The 21,949-nt window shown below is 41.7% G+C and overlaps 1 protein-coding gene across 1 annotated transcript; it reads right to left on the bottom strand.

The window, feature by feature from the left end:
• Nucleotides 1-13,638: 13,638 nt before the first annotated feature.
• Nucleotides 13,639-20,574, bottom strand: LOC143380476 (uncharacterized protein C2orf78-like). Its single transcript, XM_076833540.1, is given in 4 exon segments — nucleotides 13,639-14,987; nucleotides 14,990-15,553; nucleotides 16,357-17,118; nucleotides 20,478-20,574. Coding segments are annotated over 4 exon segments (2,772 nt in total).
• Nucleotides 20,575-21,949: the final 1,375 nt, after the last annotated feature.

The raw sequence follows: 21,949 nt of genomic DNA, 5'->3' as shown, positions 1-21,949 counted from the left end.
AGCCTGTGTCTCTAGCCATGCTCGCAGTTGTGCATATTGTGATGACCAGCATGAGGAACATGCTAATAGGAATAATGAACTGACCTGTTTTCCTCAATTGGCCCCCACCCCGGTTGTCTCTCTTGTTTTCTTAACCTAACCCCATGGTCTGAGGTGTGTCTTCTAGGCTCAAGACATTAACATTTTTGCCTGTACAGAGAGGATTCTCACTGAGTACATCAGCCACTTCTTGTCTCTGCTGTTTCTGGTCTGGTGTGGCAGTTTGTGAAGTTAAAGATGATATGTGGAAAACACAAACAGAGGAAATAAATTTGGGTGGGTGTCAGGACAATGAATGTTCCTTGAAGCCAGGGATCTCAAATGAGTTTTAATGTTTGAAGAGGAGAAAGATGAAGGGGGAGTAAATATGATGAATTTAATTTCACTCTTGAGTGCTATTAAGAAAAGGTAGTAGAGGTTGGGGTTTTGGCTCAGCAGTAGAGCACTCACCTAGCAAATGCGAAGCGCTGCATTCGATACTCAGTACCACGTATAAATAAACAAGTAAAATAAAGGTATCGTGCCCAACTATAATTGATAAAATATTTTTTAATTGTAAAAGGATACTTAAGACAGTAACACTAAGAATTCTGGGTATGAGGATCAGCGCTATTCCTCAGGAATGTCTGGGAGGTAGATCATGTGTAGTAGTGTGAGGCCTGTGAGAACAGAATGGTAAGTGGCATTACAGAAACAAATTGGAAATTGCTTAAATGGATTTGGAATGGGTGGCATTGTATTTTGGTTGTGGTGGGTGTGGTCAGAATCACCTCAAAATGGCCCTTTCATTTTTTTTTTTTTGATAAGGGGAGAGGTAAACTAAGTCCCTTATGGAAATAGGAGGAGGGGATCTTGAAGATTGGGGGTTGGAAGATGAGTGAGGGCATATTTCCAGAGGGCATCCCTGAGGTGAGGTAGGAGGGTTTTGGGACACCTGAGGAATGCTAGGTGGTTGAGGTTGAATGGTGGTGGGGGAACAAGGGGTCTTCCATAAAGAAGTCCAAAGAGGCTGATCATAAGAGGATTTGGGGGCAGTCCCTGGATCCATGAAGGGCCGAAGGGAGGAGCTTAATCAAATCCAAGGAAATCTCTAGATAATTTGGTTAAGGTTGCCTTTAAGGACATATTTGTCCTTTCAACCTTTCCTGAGGACTGCAGACGATAGGGAATGTGGAAATTTCATTTTATATTTGAACTTTAGCCAATTCTTGGGTAATAAAGAAAGTAACTTGGGGGCCTATATGAGACTGGAAGGTAAATCAAAACATGGAATTATTTCTTGGGAAATTATGTTGCAATGGTAAAAGCCTTCTTATTGTTGGCTGGAAAGGCTATGACCCATCCAGTAAAGGTGTCTATGGAGTCTAAGAGCTATTTGTTTTTCTTACAGGAGACATGTGGGTGAAGTCAAGGTGCCAGTTGGTGCCAGGAAGGTCTCCCTAGCTTGGTGTGTCAGAAATGAGGGTGGTCTCACATTGGGGTTGGGGTTATCCTTGAGACAAGTGGTTCAGGATTGAGGAACTTGATGGAGATACTGTAAATCTGAAGAGGACAGGTTTAGTGAATTATTAAGGAATCATTGGAGGGAGCTCATATCAGGGTAAGATAATAGGACTTTAGTTTCTTCAGGGAGAAAGTGGAGATTTGTGAACATAGAGGCTTGTGATAATTAAGGTTGGTGGTAAGAGAGAATAGCCTGCTTCTCCAGCCAGTCCCCTGTATTATTTCCTAAGGAAATGTATCCCTTGCCAGCCTGATGTCCTTCACCATGCAACGCTGCCATCTTGTGGAATAGAGGAGCAGCTTCAAGCAAATTTTTTATGTAATTAGCATTAAGAATTCCTGCTTGAGGAAGAAAACCTCTTTCCCTGCAGATTAGGATATTAGAATGAATTATGTTATAAGTGAATTTGGTATCAGTAAAAATATTGACTGATTTGTTTTTGGCTCATGATACAACTTGAGTGAGAGCAGCAAGTTCAGCTTGTTAAGATGTGGTGCCTGAGGGGAGGGGAGGAGCCTCAATGAAATGGGTGAGGACAAAAGAAGAATCTGCTGTAATCTTTCCTTGAAGTATAGCATAGCCTGCAAGGTTTGGGGACTGTTAGCACAAAAGGACCAGGCTGGATACAAACTTCATGGATCAGCACAGCTTTTATGCAGGAACAGAGTGCTGCCTCCGATGATCCCACTTCTCAGAAGGTGGAAAATGAGCCACACGCCCAATGGGGAATCAATGCTTATGTAGGTTACAGAGAGGTGACTTAATTAATGAGTACTCGGGAAACAGGTTTGGGAGAATTTGAAAATTTGTTTTTACTCTACAGTGTTTTTACTTGGAGTAGAATGCAGGGTCTGGGGTCAGCATTCAGTGTTCAACTCTTTCCCTTCGGAGTCTCATTGTAGTGTTACTGGGAAAAGATTTATTTGTGGAAGTATCAATGCTCTGGCTTCCTTTATAGGGATTTTTCTGTCACTGGCATAGAATGCAGTGGGCAATGGTCAATGCCATCAATATGCTGGTTTTTTCTTTACCCCCTCTTCCCATGCCACAGTATTTTGGAGTTTGTCATTTTCTATATCCAACAGGGACTCTGTCTGGGAGCTTTCAATTATGAACCAGTCTGGAGAGTCAGGGATTGGCTGATCAGTTATATGTGAAAAGGGGTTCATTAAGAAATCAAGGGAGGGGTTGGGGTTTTGGCTCAGTGGTAAAGTGCTCTCCTTGCACAGGCCGGGCCTTGGGTTCAATCCCCAGCACCACATAAAAATAAATAAATGAAATGGATGTATTATGTCCAACTACAACTATAAATTAAATATTAAAAAAATAAAATAATTCAAATCAAGGGTTCAGGAGAAGAGTGAGGAATCACAGGGGCAGTGTGGATTTTGGTTGGGAGAAGAGTGGCAGGGATTAATAGGGAGTCTTGCTGCTACCTAGTTAGGGGATCCAGGAGTTGTGCATGCAGTCATTGGACTCTGGTTGGGGGAATGTTGGGGGAATGAAGAGAAATGACCAGGAGCTGAGAAGTTCTGAAAGAGAGTGTGTGATAAGAATAGTAAATGTTGACATAATACAAATGTCAAAAAATGTTTTTTTCTGGCCTCAGGGATCAATCAGTAGGGCTACAGTCTCTAAAACCTTGAGGCCTAGGGCCAACCTTGATAAACTAATTCTAATTGTTTGGATGAGAATGTCCTGGGGCGGGGGATATTCCTTGATTTCTGCTAAAGCAGTCTCAAGGACTCCTTTTTCTTCTTTGCCTGAGTGGAGTGACAGGAAGAAAGGCTTATTAGGGATAGGTAAGTAAAGATTTAGTGATTCCAGAAGAGAATTCTGGAGAGTAGAAATGGTGGAAGAAAAGGAATGGGGAGATGGAAGAAGATCTAAAAGATTCCCTTTTGAGGCTTCATAAAAGAGTTTGGCTATGAGAGGGAATTTGGGTATCCAGATGGGAAAATACTGAAAAAGTCCTAAGAGGGAAAGCCTATCTCTCTTAGTGGAAGGTAGGGGAAGGTTCTTTAAGGCCTGGAGGCATTCTGAGGGTATTGTATGGGAGTTGGGGGGTCAGAAGGATACCTAACTATAGCAGCTGAGGGGAGCAGAGCAGGGTCTTAGATTGAGAGACCTTGTACCCTAGGAGGCCAGGGCATTAAGTAGGGTTTTGGTGATGTTTGGAGAATTTGGGGGATGGGCTACTGAGCAGGACATCATCTACATGTTGTATGAGATGGCTGGGAGATAAATTTAAGGTGGACAGGTGTTGTTGGAGAGCCTGGCCAATTTAGCGGGGGCTATCTCGTATGCCCTGTGAGAGAACAGCCCAGGTGAGCTGCTGAGACACATTAGTGCCTGGGTCAGTCCAGTTAAAGGCATAAGTGAGCATGAGGCAGGATGGAGGGGAATAGTGAACAAGGTAGCTTTCAGGTGGAGCACTGAGAAATGTGTGGTGGAGGCTGGGATATGCATAAGGGTATAGGGACTGGATACTGCAGGATATGTGGGAACACTTGCCTCATTGATTTTTCTGACATTCTGTATTTGCCAGAATTTGCCATTGGGTTTCTTTACTCTGAATATGGGGGAGTTGTGAGGAAAGGTGGTTGGTATGAGGAGATGGACCTATAATAAAAATGGGAGATGATTGATGTGCTTTAAACTTCTGAGAGTCAGGGAGTTAATGGATATTGGGGAAGGGAACATAGTGGTATTTTTTAGTTGGATATGAAGAGGAGAGTGGTGTTTAGCTATAGGTTGAGAAGTATCCTATATTGTGGGGTTGATTCCAATGGGCAAAGAACAATCAGATGCTTAGGGGACTCAGGGACTAGATCTAGGCCAGAATGTATTAAGAAGATGGTAGTGGAGTCTAAAGGGGGGATGATGATTGGGGCTTTTACTTTGTGGACCAGATACTGTCCCAGTAGGGAGAAGGGCAATGTGGCATAAGTATAAAGAATGGATAATGAGAAGCATTGAATTGTGCAAAAAATGGGAGTGTCTTTAGTGGATATGTAGTGGCTCCTGAGAGTCCTATAATGAGGGTGTCTGCCAAAAAAAGTGGGTCCAATCCATTGTGTCAAAAGTGAACGGCTTGCCCCTTTGTCAATCAGAAATGAAACCGCATGGCTGTTCACCCACCCTGTAACCTGGGGCTCCTCAAATGGACAACCTGAGGAGGTAGAGGTAGTGGAGCCCAGGCCTCCTCATTCTAGAAACTCAATGAATGGGACATGGGAAGAGGTAGCTGTACCAAGGGTAATGGTGTCCTTGCCTGGGGATAGCTCTCCTTCCAGTGTCCTCAATGCAAAAATTATAATTTTTTTAAACTAAGCAGTGTTTTTACAGGGCAATAGTGGAGGGTCTATTGCACTGCCACAGGAAAGGATATCTTGGGAGAGGATCAATGTTTTCCCTTTTTAGGGATTGTCCTATCATTGGGTGATGATTGCTTCCTGCCCAGGGATTGTCTTGTCACTAGGAAAGGATGTATTGGGAAAGATCAATGTTATTTCTGTTCTTCCTTCTTCCCCCATCTTCTTCAAAGGCCATACTGTTTTGGAGGTTTGTCAATTCCACATCATTGAAAAGCAGTAGGCCTAAAACCAGGAGGAATGTGGTGTATTGTTAGCTTTCTGTTACTGTAACAAACACCTGGGATAATCACCCTATAAAAGAGAAAGGATTTCTTTTGTTTCACAGCTTTGGATGATTCAGTCCATAGTCAGTTGGCAAGGCAGCACAAGATGAAAGGGAGTTCATGGTGGAACAGGCTGCTTACATTATGACCTGAATGGAAGAGAGAGAAGGGTGGGGAACATGAGGTACTGGGCTCTATTTTCCCCTTCAATACTGGAAACCCTCAAGCCTCAATGACCAGAAGATATCCTACTAGGCACCCCCCATTTTTTCTGGTACTAGGGATTATGAGCTGTCACCAGCTCCTCATTTAAAATCTTATTTTGAGACAGGGTCTTTAAAAAAACTTTTAAAAATTATAAATACAAAAAAGTTGCAGGGTCTGCTTACTACTCACTTCATGAAGAATACAACTGACACTAGGATTGCTGTATGTATACACATGGATTTATAACCAATGTGATCCTGCAATCTGTACATGTGGAAAAATAAGAATTCATACCCTATTTGAATCAAATGTATGATATGTCAAGATCATTGTATTGTCTTGAGCAACTAATAAAATATAAATAAATACATAAAGTAAATGTGTAAACCAAATAGAAAATGATAAAATCCCTGACCTGAAGTACACCAAAGGACCCTAAAATTTCTTATGGCATTTAACTCTTTTAGAAATTCTCAACCTTGAGATGCAACATTTAACTGAAACAAAGATTTTGAATTACTTAATATAAATTATATAGTGCATAGCTAACTAGCCAGAAAATAAGGAAAAGAGTATTTATAAAATACAACCAATCCATCAGGAACACATTTACTCACTAACTTTAACAAACACACATATTAAAGATCTTTAAACGCATGAGGAAGAAAATGTCTTCCAATCCTGACATTTCCTTGCTGACAGGAGATATCATTCCTTAAAAACAATATAGGTGGTGCTCCAAACCACAGATTACTCTTCATGTTATGGTTTACATATATGGTTTTACGGCCACCTTTTTCTTGAATGCCCACATTTTGTGGGCTTAATGCCCACCTCTTCAAAGGCTAAATCACCTCCCTTCTTAAGGGACAACATCTTCAGGTAATCCCAATTCCATGTGAAAAAGAAGATAATTTACCTACAATACTAACGTACAATTTTAAAATTGCAATGCATTTGTGTATTTACCTATATTTGAACAGTTCATCCCATCTTTGTCTTCCCAAGTATGTAGTTTTCAAATTCTGTCTTTTTATATTCCCAATGGGTTCACAGCAAACATCTTACCAGTGTGAACAATGTCTTTAATACACATTCCGTTTCTGCTTTCTGTTAACCTCTGTTCCCTAGCAATGTTCCACATAGGCTGCTGTAGTGTTTCAATGCATGCAACCCACCTAAATCCTCCGAAGGATCTTGCTGAATTTTTAAAAAAATATTTATGTTTGAGCTTAAGTGGACACAGAATCTTTATTTTATTTTTGTGTGGTTCTGAGGATCAAACCCAGTGCCTCATGCATGCTAGTGAGCACTCTACCATTGAGCCACAACCTCAGCCCCTTTGCTCATCTTTTAAAGTTATTTGTCCTTCTGATGACTCTAAGCCAACATCTATGATATCTATCAAAACAGGATGTGTTCGTTTTCACTGTAGATCCATTGGCTAGCATAGATTCCCAACCATGATAGCTAATGAAGGCATCTAATCTTGAGGCTTTATGCTTCTACCTCAGACTACCTTGTGAAGAATTCTTGGTCCCAGGAACATAATGGTTGGTTTAGTTTTGCACATCGTGGTTATCACCATAATTGGCTAGACCATCCATGGAATTGATTTTGGGCACAAGGAGACAGCATTGACCTCAGTAATATGTGAGCAACCCGGAATATGTATTGAATATCCACTGGGGCCATAAAACAATGTCGGCACTGAGAAGGGAGCGGGAAGCAAGTCAGAAATCTCCTGTCTTTCTGGACATCATATTCTAGTGGGCAAAGAAAGACAATAAACCAACCAAACCATATCAGAGAGGGGTAAGGACTATCAAGAAAACTGAAACAAGACCAACTGATACAGGGTAACTGGGTAGCTCCTTAGAATGGATGGACAGGGAAGTTCTCTCTGAGGAGGTGACATGAATGATAAGATGGAACCAGCCAAGTGAAGAGCACTACAAAAGTACCTCATGAGAGTAATCAGCTGGGCAAAGGTCTGGAGTGGAACTGCAGATGTTCTGAGGGTGTGGCTGGAGAGTAGCAATGAAGAAAGAAAGTGGGAGATGAGGTCAGTGAGGCCACAGTGGCTGAATCCCTCTGCAATCCAGGTAAAGAGTGTGACTTCTAATGCTAAGCCTCACAGGAGATCATTGGAGGATTTTAGGTATTTTTTCCAGATACCTAATACATGGAGAGGAAAATAGAGACAGGAATAAGGGATATTGGGAGCAATAGAGAATTAGTTGACACTAATAAAATATGACTGTTCTGGGTAGGACCTACGTACCATATGGAGGTTTGAGGGTTTCCAATCGTTAATAAAACTGAGAAGAGAGTATAGAAGGACCTCAGTGACATATAGTATGGTAGGGTGAACCAAAATGAGTCTCAGTCATCCTGATCAGTACAAAATGTAGGGATGGGGTTATGCTTGAGACAATAATCTCAGTGTAAAAACAGGGGATTTAGGTCAGGGAGAACTTGATGCTATGTTATACCAAGGCTCTTTAGGTTCTTCAGACCACATTTTAGACTAGTTTTAGAGTGTATGATGACGCTGAGACTGCAAAATAGAATTAAGTGAATGAAAACAAATTGTTATGAAGCTTGGGAACAGGAGTGGCAAACAGCATTCAAATCTGCATATTTCAGTATGTACAAATTATATTGTTCTCAATAATGATCTTACCACATGCTATAAAGTTTGATCTGGTCACACCAACAGTGGCAGCCCTGCCACCAATGAACTTGTGTGCTGAGTCAATGTCCCAGGAGACAGTCCTATTCTGGAACTTCTGTCTGGCCACCTGGAGAGGAGCTGGTGTAGGAAGGCCTTTTAGATGAGTCCTGTGGTCTACTCAGGAGGGAGACAGACACAGGCCTGATTAGACCCCTGGTAGAACAGCAGGTCAGAGCTGGAGAAATAAGCAGTGCCCTGGTGGTCTGCATTTTTTAAGTCTCTCAGCTTTATCCCTTGGTCCCAGTGCTCAGCTGCCCAACCCATGTATCCCTAACTTCCCATTCTTGTGGTTGTTTGTCGGGTGCAGTTACATTGGTCACATATTCACACATGAACATAGAAAACTTATGTCCCATTCATTCTACTGCCTTTCCTATTCCCACCTTCTTCCATCCCTTCATTCCTCTTTCTCTAATCCAGTGAACTTCTACTCTTCCCTCCGCCTCCCCCAACATTCTTTGTTAGCATCTGCATACCAGAAAGAACATTCGGTCTTTGGTTTTGGGGGGACTGGCTTATTTCTCTTAGCATGACAGTCTCCAGTTCCATCCATCGACTGGCAAATGCCACGATTTCATTCTTCTTTATCACTGAGTAATATTCCATTGCATATAGATACCACATTTTCTTTATCCATTCATCTGTTAAAGGGCTCTGTTGGTCCCATCGTTTAGCTATTATGAATTGAACTGCTGTAAACATGAATGTGTCAGCATTAGTATAGTATGCTGATTTTAAGCCCTTTGGGTATATGCCATTCAACAAACATGTACTGATCTACTCTTATTTTTGAGACACTTGTTGAAGATATGGGACACATGGAAATGAACAACATATGAGAAAATTTTGTGCCCTCAAGGGTCTTACATTTCAGGAATTGACGGGCAAGGGAGTGATGGGAAGTCTAAACCATAAAGACAACAAAGAATTAAATTACACAGTGTATTGAAAGGTTCACAACACTGCAGGAGATGTGGTGCCTGGTGAAGGGAATCAGATGGAAGGAAGGGAGAAACCCTGAGAGGTGATTGCAGTTTCAAAGAGTGTAGTCAGACAATGCCTCGTTGAAAGGTACAATTTGAGAAGAGGCTTGAAGGAGGTAAGGAGCATTTTTTAGGCTTGGAACAGCAAGTGGGCTCAGGGGTTCTGGGGTGGAGTGATTGAAAGGGAGCATAGCAGTGGATCAGGCAGAGCCAGAGTCTTTGAAGCAGTACAGCCTGTTTTTGTGAATAAAGTTTTATTCAAACAAAGCTAAAGTTCATGTGTTCTCTCTATTTTGCATGGCCACATTCATGCTACAAGTGCAGAGTGGAGCTATGGAGACAGAGACAATCTGGCTCACAGACAGTTATGTATTTACCATCTATCTGTCTTTTTATGGAAAATGTGTGTGTCCCCGATCATTGATAGAGAAAGGCAGTAAATGGTTAGGGATTATGTTACAGCAGAAATGGAGGAATGGAGTTAGAAGTGGATAGTATTCTAGATGTCATGTGAAGAGAGGGCAGATAAAATTTAGGAAAATTCCAATTGTGTGGTTGGGAGAGAGAAAAGGGAGTCAAAGGATGTCAAAGGATTCTGGCTTGGACAACTGGAAAGATGATGCTAAAGAAGACAAGGAAACTGTGTATAGACCCGACACCCCACCCCCACCCACAGGGGAAGAAGAGCAAATAGGAGATTCCTTCTCAAATGTGTTCAGAAAGAAGATACAAAGAAAAGAAAAAGACACATTTGGACTAGAGGCCATGTCCCCATTCTCCACCTGTCCCGCAGACTACTCCCCCTTCCTGTGGCCAGATGTCCTTCCCCCATGAACCTTGAGATTGCTTCTCACTCAAACACCAACATAGCAAGTAAAGACACCAGGTGCCATGGTTGTTACAGGAGACTCACTGTCTGTCTCAGGTCTTAACTAGTTTGGGGGAAATGAAGCTCTGCTTCAGGGAACAGAAACCTGCAACCTTCTCAATTTAAAATAATTATGTTATCCATCAAGATTTCAGAAAGTAGCAGGCAGTAGTGCAGTTTGGAGTCTCCCAAAACAAAGAGAAGAAAAAAGACACATTTGGCCTAGAGGCCATGGAAATAGACGAAAGAAAGCCAAACCCTGGAGTAGCATTTACCACAAAAGTAGAGAACACAGTGTTCCCTAGGAACCTCAGAACAAGAGGATAGGGCCAACCACCAGCAGGAGGCACCAGACCTGCCTGGCAGCAGCACTTGCAGCAGAGGAAATGGGAGACAGGAGGCTTTCAAAGCTCCAGCAGGCATTTCTGCAAAGCACTGTGGGCCAGCAGGAGAAGAGCAGCTGAAACTGAGAGGGGTTCTGGCCAACCCCAAAGTGAGTGCAGTAGGTCTCCTACAATATGTACTATAGGATGTATAATCAGTATGGTACAACAGCTATTTACATAGCATTTACATTGTAGTTATGATAAGTAATTAGAGATGATTTAGATCATTTGAATGTGTGCAGTCTCTCTTCAACTCTGTGGAATTTGGTGTCTGTGAGGTGTCCCGGGTGCAGTTCTCTGTGGATACTGAGGGGCAGCTATAAGTACAAATGTCGCACATTCAAATCAGAAGGGATGACAGTGTCCAGCCCCTCTACTCTCTTGAAAAATGAACAGCCAATGCTCCTTTTCAGGACATGGCCTCACCCAGAGGAGAAATCGCTGGGAGGAACAATAGACACAAAGGATAAACCTCCAGGTGGAAACAGCCAGAAAATTTTAGAAAATAAGCAGATATGTTTTTACTAGTTCAAGAAGGAGGAGGAGGAGAAGGAGAGCAGAGGGAGAATGGGGAGGGACAGAACTGGAGGGGAGAAGAAGAGGTGGAGGAAGGAGAGGTGGAAGTTTCTGTTCCATCACATAAGAAACTCTGTCCTCAACCATACTTTCACAAGGAAAATGCATTTTGCATAAAAAGTGCATTGAAAGAAAAGAAGGAAACCAAATCCCAAATAAAGGTATTCTAAGAAACAGGAGAATCGCATCGTCTCAAGACGATGAAAACAAGTCAGAAGAGAACCCCCCAAGCACATCAGATAGTAGCCCACTCTTTCAAAACTAGCTAAAAACCAGAAGGCCAAGCAATGCAAAATAGGACAGAACCTGAGAGGGGAATGTAAAATTATATCATGGATATAGCTTTCTGTTTGGGATGGTGAAAAGTTTTGGATTTGGATAGTGGGTAATGCTTGAATAACATTCTGCATCTACTTAATGCTGTAGTTATCCACATAAAAATGGTTGAAATGTTGAGTTTTATGATTCATAATAAAAAAGAACAACATAAATGGAAATTAGATGAGATGGTAGAAATCAAAAGAAGACCAATCTAAAAGGGAACACATGAATGAACATAATAGATAATGTCTAAAAAGAAAGAATAATGATATTTTTTTAAAAAAAATGAAATGCATGATAAAAAATATCCCAGAGACCTGGTAAACAGGAAAAGCAAGAAAGCCAGGCAAATTCTACAAAGAAGAATGCAAATACACATAGGAATTTAATATGTCATAAAGGTTACATTTCAAATCTGTAGGACAGATAATTCAACAAATTGTGATACATACGTTTTGGGGTTAAATATCTCTGGAAGTTTCCAAAATGTGGGAAAAGGCAATGTCTCCTGTGGGAAGAGTGGTGAAGATGGTGACTGGCAATTTGGAGGGAATGGGTAAAAGCTGTTGGGGCTGCTGGGTCCTGCAGCTGTTGACAGGTTGATCCTTGTGCATGCGCACTCTGCTTGTGTTGGAGATGGAAGCCAAGGAGTGATTTTTTTTCTTGTGAGTTCGGTTCATGGCAATGGTCCCTGAAGACAGCGCTTGCCAGAATCAATGGAAGAGGACCTGACAGGCTTCTCAGTTCAGTATTTATCGCCCTTTCCTGTGTGATCTCTCTCCTTCACCCCCTACCCCAACATCTCTATACTGTGGTCTGAAAGCCAGGTTGGCTGCCTGCAGGGGGCCCTTGCCAACACTGAGGACTTGAGGACACAAGCCTCAGATTGAGGCCTTGCTTCTCGACCATTAGTAAAGTGTCAGAGTGATACTGGCCTTGTGTGTGAAGGTTAATTCAAGTAGTGCATCTCTGCTGTCCTGGTGCATGGGTGTTGAGTCAATGGTGATTTATTCCAGGCCATGTTCTGGGTGGGCCTCATGCTGCTGCAGTTCACTTGGCCAAGTCCCAGGTGATCAGCTTCCCTCAGGGTAACTGTGAACCCTCTGACACCCCTGGTAGATTCCCTGTGTTTTGTATTCACCTTTCCCAGCTAGGATCTTAAGTGACCCAAACGTGGTGGAGCTGTGCCCTGAATCTTCTTTTGTAAAATATCTTTCAGGTAGGCCAAAAAATAGGCCATTCTCCATGAGAGTTTTTTGTTTGATTTCTGCATTTGTTCTGGTCAACCTGAACCCGTCTCCTATCATTTTCAACTTGATAGACATTTTATCATTTTAACCCTAGTTTCCAACATTGTGTTATTGGTCAGCCATTTTGCCAATTCCTGATTCTTCCAGTAAGCCCATACATCTCTCTTCTTTTTGCCTTCCTAGTGCTAGATCATATGCCTTCCTCTTTCCCCCATTCCTAGCCTTTACTTCTCTTATCCTGGCCAACATTGAGTTCCTTTCTTCTCATGCAGGCTGTGATCCCCACCGCTACCAAACTAAACCACACTTAACAGCCATTCAAACTCAAAACTCCTGTTTATTATCTATTCATCAATTCCATTACATTTCTTTATTCAATTTTATTAAGTTTTAAAAGTATATTGGAAGGAGTACATATTCATACATCTATGAGGACAAATGTTTGATAGCCAAGTGGTAACACAAGGCTTCTTTATTATCTATTAACCAATTCTATTGAATTTCTTCAATCAATTTGACTAAATTTTAAAAATATATTAGAATTAATACATTTGTATCTTTATATCTACATATTTATAAAATTTGTATCTACACATGTGGAAAACTATGTGATGCCCAAGCAGTACCAGAAAGCATCTTGATTACTTATCTCTCAAACAATTCTACTACATTTCTTTATTCAACTATATTGTCTTAAAAATCTATAAGTGAATACCTTTGTATCTATGTACCTCTCTGTATATATATGTGGAAAACTATTTGGTATTCAAATGGCAACATAAAGCCTCTTTATTACTTACCCTCTAATCAATACTATAGGATTTCTTTATTAAACTATATTACCTTTTCAACTGTGCCTAATGAATAAATTTTCATCTATCTATCTATGTGTATATGAGAACACCATTTGGTACCCATGTAGTACCCAAAGGCCTCTTTATTTTCTAACAATTGTCAGTGGTACCAGAAGGCCTCTTTATTATGTATTAGTGAATTATATTCCATTTCTTTATATAATTTTATTAAACTTTGAAAGCATCTGAGAATAAATAAATGTGTATCTCTCTATCTATATACATGTGGAAAACTATTTGGTCCCTAAGTGGCACCACTGATCTCAGCAGCTCTTACATTATGTAGCCATAGTAGCGAGAAATCTCCATCTCTCTTTCCCTCTCAATGAAACACTGCACTCTCCCCAAAGCAGTGTACTTGGCAGCATTCTCACGCTCTTGTTGAGCCTTCTTCTTCATGGCTTCCCGCTCTGGCCTCTGCTGTTTGGTGATGGGAGTTGATACTACTTGCCCAGAAACATTGGGTTTCCTCCATGGAATTGGTTGTAAGGCAAAGTCTTGGAGTAGATATTGGTTTTGAGGCTTGGGCGGTTGTGACTGGGGCTTGGTCCCAACATTGGGAACTGGTTGCCAATGGAGAGAAGTGCAAGATGATGTTTTGTAGGGTGCAGGCCCAGAAGCAGCAGACCGAGGGACACTAGGCTGGGTAGAAGCACTCACACCTGACTGAATGGCATGAGTCAAAACGGGGTGAGCTGGCTTGGCAGGACGCATCCAAGATGGGTTGGCAGTAGCTGGTTGGGATTGGTTGACTGCCATGGGTTGAGCTGAGCTAGCAGGGCCAGGCTGGGCAGGGTAAGCCCCAGTGGGTCTGCGTGAGGCCAGAGATTGTGGCCTCCGATTGATTACTGGTCGAGGTGGAGGTTTCTCCAGGGTCAGAAAAGGCAAAGGTACCAATTTAACCTTCCCAGGTGGTGGAGGCTCATAAATGGACGGAGAGGGACCCTTTCCTTCAGCACTAATATCTGGATTCTGGGCTTTGACTTGTGATTTCTCAGGACCCTTAACTGCCAGCCATGGTTTCCTAGCTGGGCATGGACGGGGGTCTTGGTTACGGCCTGAGTTTCCCGGGGCCCGGGAGGAAGAGAGCCCAGTTTTCTTATCATTCTTCTTCCCCAATGCATGGAAAACCTGCACCGACTCCAGCATGTGCATGCCGAGACAGCTCCGAGGCTTCTTAAAGGCCTCTTGGCAAAGGTCAGGTTGGTTCCTCTTCCCCTTCGGTTTGGGCAGAGTTGGCTTCTCTTCTGCCTTGACTTTATTGCCTGGCTGCTTCCTCTCCTGGGCTTTCCTGGAGTTGTTTTCTCTGGTCCTCTTGGTCTTTTCCTGCCCATGGCCCTTAGCCTTGCTGTTCCTGCTGGATGCAGCTTTCTGAGCTTTGCTGATAGAGTGCTCGGCAGTGTGCATAGGAGCCCTGCTACTGTCTGCATCCCTGTGAGAAATTTCTCCTCTTAATGTGCATTCCAGATCCCTTGGCTGCATTTTGGCCTGAGGAGTTCCATCAGGACACTCCGAGGCTTTATGTTTGTTCTTCCTCATTGGCTCACTAGGACCCTTTAAGGCACTTGTGATTTCCTGCCCCTGCTTTTCCATGATGGTTCTGGTATCATTGGATTTTGTTATTGTGGACTTTCAGGTTGTTCAAAGTCTTTTAAGGAACTGAAAAGCTCAGGAAGGTGAATATCCCCCACCAGTGCAGTGAGGTCTGCAAAACCACTGCTAAATTCAGTCCCATTTCCAAGTGTGCCTTGGTCCTCAAGACTCAGGCTACTCCTTTCTAGATGGGTATTTTCAGAATGTGGCTTCTCCTCTTGGTCCAGAGGACCAATGGAGGCCAGAAGCTGGTGGATTTCAGGGATGTCTAAAGGGAGTAGTGGAGGATCCTGGCTCTCCATGGCAATCTGGTAGGCATCCAGTGGCTCTGAGAGCATGGTGTTAATCTCACACAAATTCTTAATCTCTGTCTGTTCCTGGCTTTGATTTGGAGGCAATGCCAATAAATCTGTAGAACTCTGGACTGGAGTTATTGTGGTAATGTCCCCAAGTTCAGTTTGTGAGTTTTTCTCAATTATTTGGCTTTTTCTCTTATTGCAGATGTGTGGGAATTCTGGAGGCTGTGGCAGACAAAATGTCTGACTTGGAGGTTGCACTCCCAAGGAAGCCTCCATCCCTAGGGAAGTTTCCATCCCTACAAAGGAACCAAGGAAGATGGTAAGTAGGATGCTCCCCCTTCCCAGAAATACACTATTCAGGGAAACCACCTATGGTGGAGAAAGCATTTCTATTAGCTCTTTTTAAGGACCACTGACATGTATCTGTTAAGAGTTGCATATTAGTTACAGGTGATCCCTTGAAGTCTTACTTTTGGGCTGGTTCATCACCATGGCAGCATGGGTTTCTGGTAGAGCACTTGTCTCCTCTGTGGGAAACACAGAAAATCTGTTTCATGAAGTCTCTCGTCCTCATATAGGGGCCTCTCAATTCTCTCCACTCTCCCCAGAATGTAAGAACACTTAACACCATGAACTAGGAGAGGGTGCAGCTGTTGCTCATGAAATCAATGTGAAAGGTCAGGGGTTTTGGACTCCTGCTTTGGACAGCATCTCTACATATAGAGGTTAAACCTGCAGTCAATTAAGGATCAATTAAACTGTCACATCCTGATATGTGTTGATTGATTTTTCTAAACCAAAGTAAAATTAGGGAAATATATTTATAGTGTGGTTGTGTAGCTGGACTGAGTGCAAAAATAGTGAACAGCCGCTTCCTTCCGTGTGCTCCTAGAGGTCTCTTAAATGCAAGGATGGCCATTATGCTGTCCTGCATGCTTCTCTGACAGAGTCTGAAAATGGGGACTGCTGAACAAGATTGTGATTAAAATCTCAGCACTTGAATTCTAGGGATGTGTGGACCCACAGTTACCAGCTGAAAACTGGACCCTCATTTCGAGTGGTAATCTTATTCCTTCCCCTTTTTGGTGTTTGTACTCACCTTGAAAATTTGTTCCTTCTATACTTTGAGTGGACACAGAGTAGTAGGTCACAGGTGTAGGGACTGAGGGTAGGACATTTGTGGGCTGAACTTCCTTCAGCACTGTCACCATTTCTGGTTGAGAGGCAGTGGCACTACTTCCTGCATATGGCACAGAGCCATAGGATTGCAGGCAGGGCCAATGTTCTCCAGAGAGCAGAGTCCCCAGAGAGTTTTGATCATAGTAGTAGACCTGGCTTCCTTCTTGGTGGGGTAGTGAGAGGCAATGTCCTTGATTTGGAATCTGAGATAGTGTCACCTGGACGAGCCTACCAGATAGTAGTGGATATCCAGGGATAACGACATTTGCTTCGGAAGTTTTGTCATACTGGGATGTCATTGATACGGAAGAATCTGCTGTGTTCTGGCCAGTGACAGTCAGATTAAAGTCCCCAAGTGAAGATGAGCTCTTTTCAGCACTTCCTGGGATATACCACTCAGAAATACTTGGATAGGGGGCAGGTGCCATGGGAATCAGGTTCTGGCCAGTAACCTTAGACACCATGGCTGTGCTAGCATGTTGATAAAGGTAGGCACTGCCCATGAGTGGCTGAAAGGAGGTGCCACAGGTTGAGGGCAGTAACCATGCTGAAGTTTCAGCTGGAGCAGAGGCTCTGGAGAAGTTGCAGACCCCTCCTGTCACGGACGCTGCATTGGTCACCACAGGAAGAGAGAGCTGCAGAGAATCAGGATTTCCATGTAAAGAAGAATTTTGGAAATTTTCTGTAGGAAGAAAAGGTGGTGAAAATATTGATGAGACAGGCAGATTCTTACAATATTCGAGGAATAATGTCGTCTTAATGTTGTACTAATCAGGAGGGCCCTCATTCTAATAATCATTGAGAGACCCCAAATCCCTCCATTTAGGATGGCTGCAACTACTCTTCTGATAACCTGCCTTTTCTGTCAAATTGGGCACAGAATTCCCAAGTGGTCTGCTTCACACGTTGTTCCCCAAAAGCATCCTTTTCCTCTTTTATGGTTCCTTTGAGCCTGCACTAGTATTGACTCCTGAATTTGCCCTAGAACTGAAGCATTTTCGAACTCAGAGAAAACTCCAACATTACCAGTTAGCAAATGAGTACACCAAGGGTCAGTGAAGTGAGATCGACTTGTTCACAATCAGCAACAGATTATGGAAACTTACTTCCTGGCCAGGACTCTTGTTCCAAAGACCAGAAATCTGGAGAAACAGAAATTTGTTTTTCCCTGTTCATAGAAAATCTACTGATATCACCACAGTGATGTTTAGTATCTCCTTTTGTTTGTCCAGGTCACATGATATTTCCTGGAGTTCAGTTTTACCATCCAAATGATAATTTAAGCGTCATTCTTTGCCCTCTTTCAGCCTAACTGCTGATCCTACATGAAAATGACTACCTGAAATTCAGTTTCTCAAGAAATGCTTCTTGAAAGAAATGGAAACTTTCTGAGCTTCAGGTTACTCATCTTTAGTGTGGTTATCACAATACCAACAGTGATAATTCATCCATGAATAAAAGTCATATTACATAAGATTCATGTGGGGGCTGAGGTTATGGCTCAGCATTTGGGTGCTTGCTTAGCACATGCGAGGCCCTGGGTTCAATCCTCAGCACCATGTAAAAATAAGTAAAATAAAGGAATTGTGTTGAACTACAACTAATAAATAGATATTTCAAAAAGTTTCATTTGGAGGGAGTTACAGTATGTTCTGGAAAGATAGAAGCAAAAGTGAAAAACAGCTCAGAACTAAAAGGAATGACTAGATAGTAATGAACATATGGATATGTAGCAAAAGTGAGTGTATATCAAATTTGCTAAGAAATGATTTCTGTTATCATGCATACAATATTATGAAAGTGAATGTTTCTCTTTGATTTTAGTGAATACTGTTAATCAAAACAAAGCTCATGATTGAAGGTGAGTTTGAATGCATTCTCAAGCAGTACATATAGACAGAGAAACTATACGAAAAATGTGTGTAATGTTAAGTAAAGTGAACACAAATTTGAAGTAAAGTGAACACAAATTTAAGTAAAGTGAACAGATGGGTAGCCATATGGAAAAGCGAAAACCGAAGCCAAAACCCACTATGAATCTCGGCATGGTATGGTGGGTCTCTGGTCCCAACACTCGGGAACCTGAGGCAGTGGGATTGCAGGAATTCAAAGCCACTCTGGGCCATTCAGCAAGATCTTATCTGAGAAAACAAGTAAAATGTCCTGGAGATATAGCTTGTGTATCATGCTTGCCTAGCATGCATGAGACCCTGTGTTCAATCCTCAGAACTGGATAGAAGAGAAGAAAGGAAGAAAGAATGAATGAGAGGAAGGAAGGAAGGAATAAGGAGCAAGTCAGGGAGGGAAGGAGAGAGAAATGGAGGGAGTGAGGGAAAGAAGAAAGGAAGGAGGACAGAAGGAATTTCCAAAAGAAATTTTGTACATACTAGAGAAAAAAACAATAAGTGTAAAGTAATTTCATTACTGTTCTTGTTTCTCTTCCTCTAAGGATTACCCACACCGAATAAAAGACATTAATCCCACTAGGTAGATATTTCAATTAATACAAACACATTTTTTGATAATCCTTTTTGTTATAAAAAAAAGTGGAAAATGCTTTAAGAAAATCATAGAAGCCTAGTTTATTATCACATTTAGCAGAAAATCTTGTCCCTAAAGTCTGAGAAAACCATCACAGTATAATAAAATAACAAATTTAAAACAATTTTTGTCTTTTATTTTGACATTTCCTTCTCCCTTTATGTTAAAACAAAATTAAAACTAAAATGGTTGAGCTACCCTACACCCCAGCCCTAAACAATGATTTGAAATGTAGACAAAACAAAAAGTCTTCAGATAATTATTTAAATAAACTTGGAATTAGAGATGTGAGCTTGAATTTTTATTCTCATATAGTTCTTTCTTTTGGTTCTTAGATTTCGAAATCATCAATGACTATTTGTATATTGTCTGTTTTAGAAAAAAAAAAACTGTTGTAAAGATGGAAAACATCTTCACCTTGACAGCTTATATCACACAAAGGAATGTGTCCTTCTGATGCAGGTTTGGACAAGACATTTTTTAGAAATCCCTGTAGTTTAAAAATCAGAACAAAATAGGACATGGAAAATGCCATTTCTCCAGCTCTGTCTAGAACCACTTTCCTTGGCATGTTTGGAGGAAGAGTCATTTCTAAAACATACTTCTAATATGTTCATGTTTAAACTGTCAACATTGTCGGTTTTCAAAGAGGTCATAGGAAAAACTGTAACAGCCACGTGTGACTTTTGTGATAACCTGCTTACCCTAGTGATACCCCAATTCAAGCCTTAGTTTCCTTGCTGGTCCGTTAATCTAAACATTCTCTAAACCAGCCTCTGGGAAGATTCACTCTATGCTGTCTGTTGGTTTAAATCAAATCTTTGCTTTTCTTCCACATCCATCCCAACCAACCTCTTTTTTCTTGAGAACATCATTCTCTTCATCTCTACTATTCTAACATTTTCTTCTCCCTTATTTTTATATGTTTTTCCTCCACTGAATTCCTGTTGCCTTGTGCTTAAACAGTCACAAACTTGCTTTCCCAAGAACATCTGCCTCCTTACAGCCCTGTCCTCCTGCTCTTCTCTCCCTATTTCTCTTTTCACCTAGTTTAAACAGAAAACTAACAAATATGTGAATGTCCCTTTGATGAACAGTACTAAATTTGAAATACTGAAGTGGAAATCTTGGTGAAGGGAAACTGTTACAGAGGAAATCCCTTGGTTTCCACCCTGCCTAGGATTTGTCTCTTTCAGTTGAAACAACACAACCATGAAATCTGATTTCATTCTCTATAAACATGCCCCTCAAGATGCAAGAAAAGTAAGGGGCCAGAACATGGCAATCTGTTATCCTCATGTAGCAAATCAAGAAACAGATTTTGTGAGAGAGTAAGATAGTCCAGTTCTATACACAGTACATGTCAAATTCCAAATGAAATTAGGTGTCCAGATTTCTAGTTCCATCCTTTCCCCTATTATTCTAAGCTCTTTTGACTCCATTAGTAAATTGAGGAAGGTAAAAGTCTAATGAAAAACTTTTAAATGTTTCTTTCCTTACCTGACATGGTCAGAGAAGAGGTCACATCAATTACAGATACAAAGGATGAGGAGACCACCCCAGAGGATGTGTGGGTGGCTGAGGGTAGAGAATACATGTTTCCCAGTATGGAGTTCACTGGTCACTGTTTACTGGACACTCTAATGACTGGTTACTGGTCACTGGTCACTTGCGATGATCCAAATTTGTTTACAACTGCATAGCAAGCCTAATATTCTAGCAGGTGGCAGTAGGTTTGGTGGGAGAATGATGTCACAGAACTGTCCGTTTAAAGGTATGAAGTAGCCAATAGGGTGGTCAGACTCCCAAGGAGAAGGTGGGATTGGGTGGGGAAAATGACAAGAGAGTTGATTGGGTGGAGAAAGTGACAGGAAAGTTATAATAGAAGCTAAATGACTCAGTTCTGGTAGGTGCAGCCCTGCAAGAGGGACATAATGGGCTCACCCCATGACTCCCCTCCCCCAGGCTCTTGTGTTAGGGATATCATCTCCGTGTTCGTGTTAAATGTTCATTAAAATATTATGAATATGTTATAAATGATGTTTCACAGTGTAAGAGGTAATAGTGATACATTGCTCTATTAACATATGCAGTTAATATCCCTGGAGATGGAAGAAAGAGACATTTAGGTTGAGCAAGTATAGTGGTTCTGGAACACAGAATTAGATTGGATTAGTGAAGTTACTGCAGTATTCAAGGATTCAGAAAGGGGTTAAAATGGTTTTTTTTTTTTGTTTGTTTTTTTTTTTTTTTTTTTTTAGTTGTAGATGGACCCAATACTTTTATTTTATTTATGGGTCAAGCCCTGTGCCTCACATATGCTAGGCTAAAATTTTACCACTGAGCCACAATCCCAGCCCTAGGGGGAAGTTCCTTGAGTGCATTCTTTCTGGAATGATGTGGCGCAAGATCCTCTTTAGTTTCTCTTGATCCCTACTTTCTTTGGCCTGGGCTGGGCCAGGTTAGAATGGTAACTCTCTTCTGCTCTCCTTCCCCCACCCCTCTTCATTGCAGACATTTTTTCATGGACAAGCCTTTAGTCTGCATTCTTATACACATTGATATTACTCTCTTTTGACTTCCAGAAGCAGCGGTCTTCTTTTCTGTGAGTTGATTCTTTGTTCTTTTCTGAAGAATAGCAGCACCTCTAGATAGGTGGAAGACCTAGCTGACTGTAAAGTTTCCCTCTCTGGAATTTTGTTGTACTCCTTTAACTTATAATTTCCTGAGGACAGCTCCTGGGTCATGTAGACTTTCTGCCATCAGCCTCTTTCATATGTGGGAGGCACTGAGGATCCTTTCTCTCTTCTTATGTAAGAGGATCCTGTGTGGCAGTTACTGTGACTTCCTCCCCCATGCAAACAGCCACTATAGAATCTTGGGCTTCTCACATTCTTTGTCTTGCATGCTTGGGTGGAAAGCCAGGAGAATAGTTAGAACATTAAGAGAATATAAAAAAGTATGGATAACAT

Source organism: Callospermophilus lateralis, chromosome 14 (assembly GCF_048772815.1).
Source record: "Callospermophilus lateralis isolate mCalLat2 chromosome 14, mCalLat2.hap1, whole genome shotgun sequence".
In the NCBI taxonomy this organism is placed as follows: Eukaryota; Metazoa; Chordata; class Mammalia; order Rodentia; family Sciuridae; genus Callospermophilus; species Callospermophilus lateralis.
Note: the sequence above shows the minus strand (reverse complement) of the source record. Positions and strands in the feature narration are given on the sequence as shown.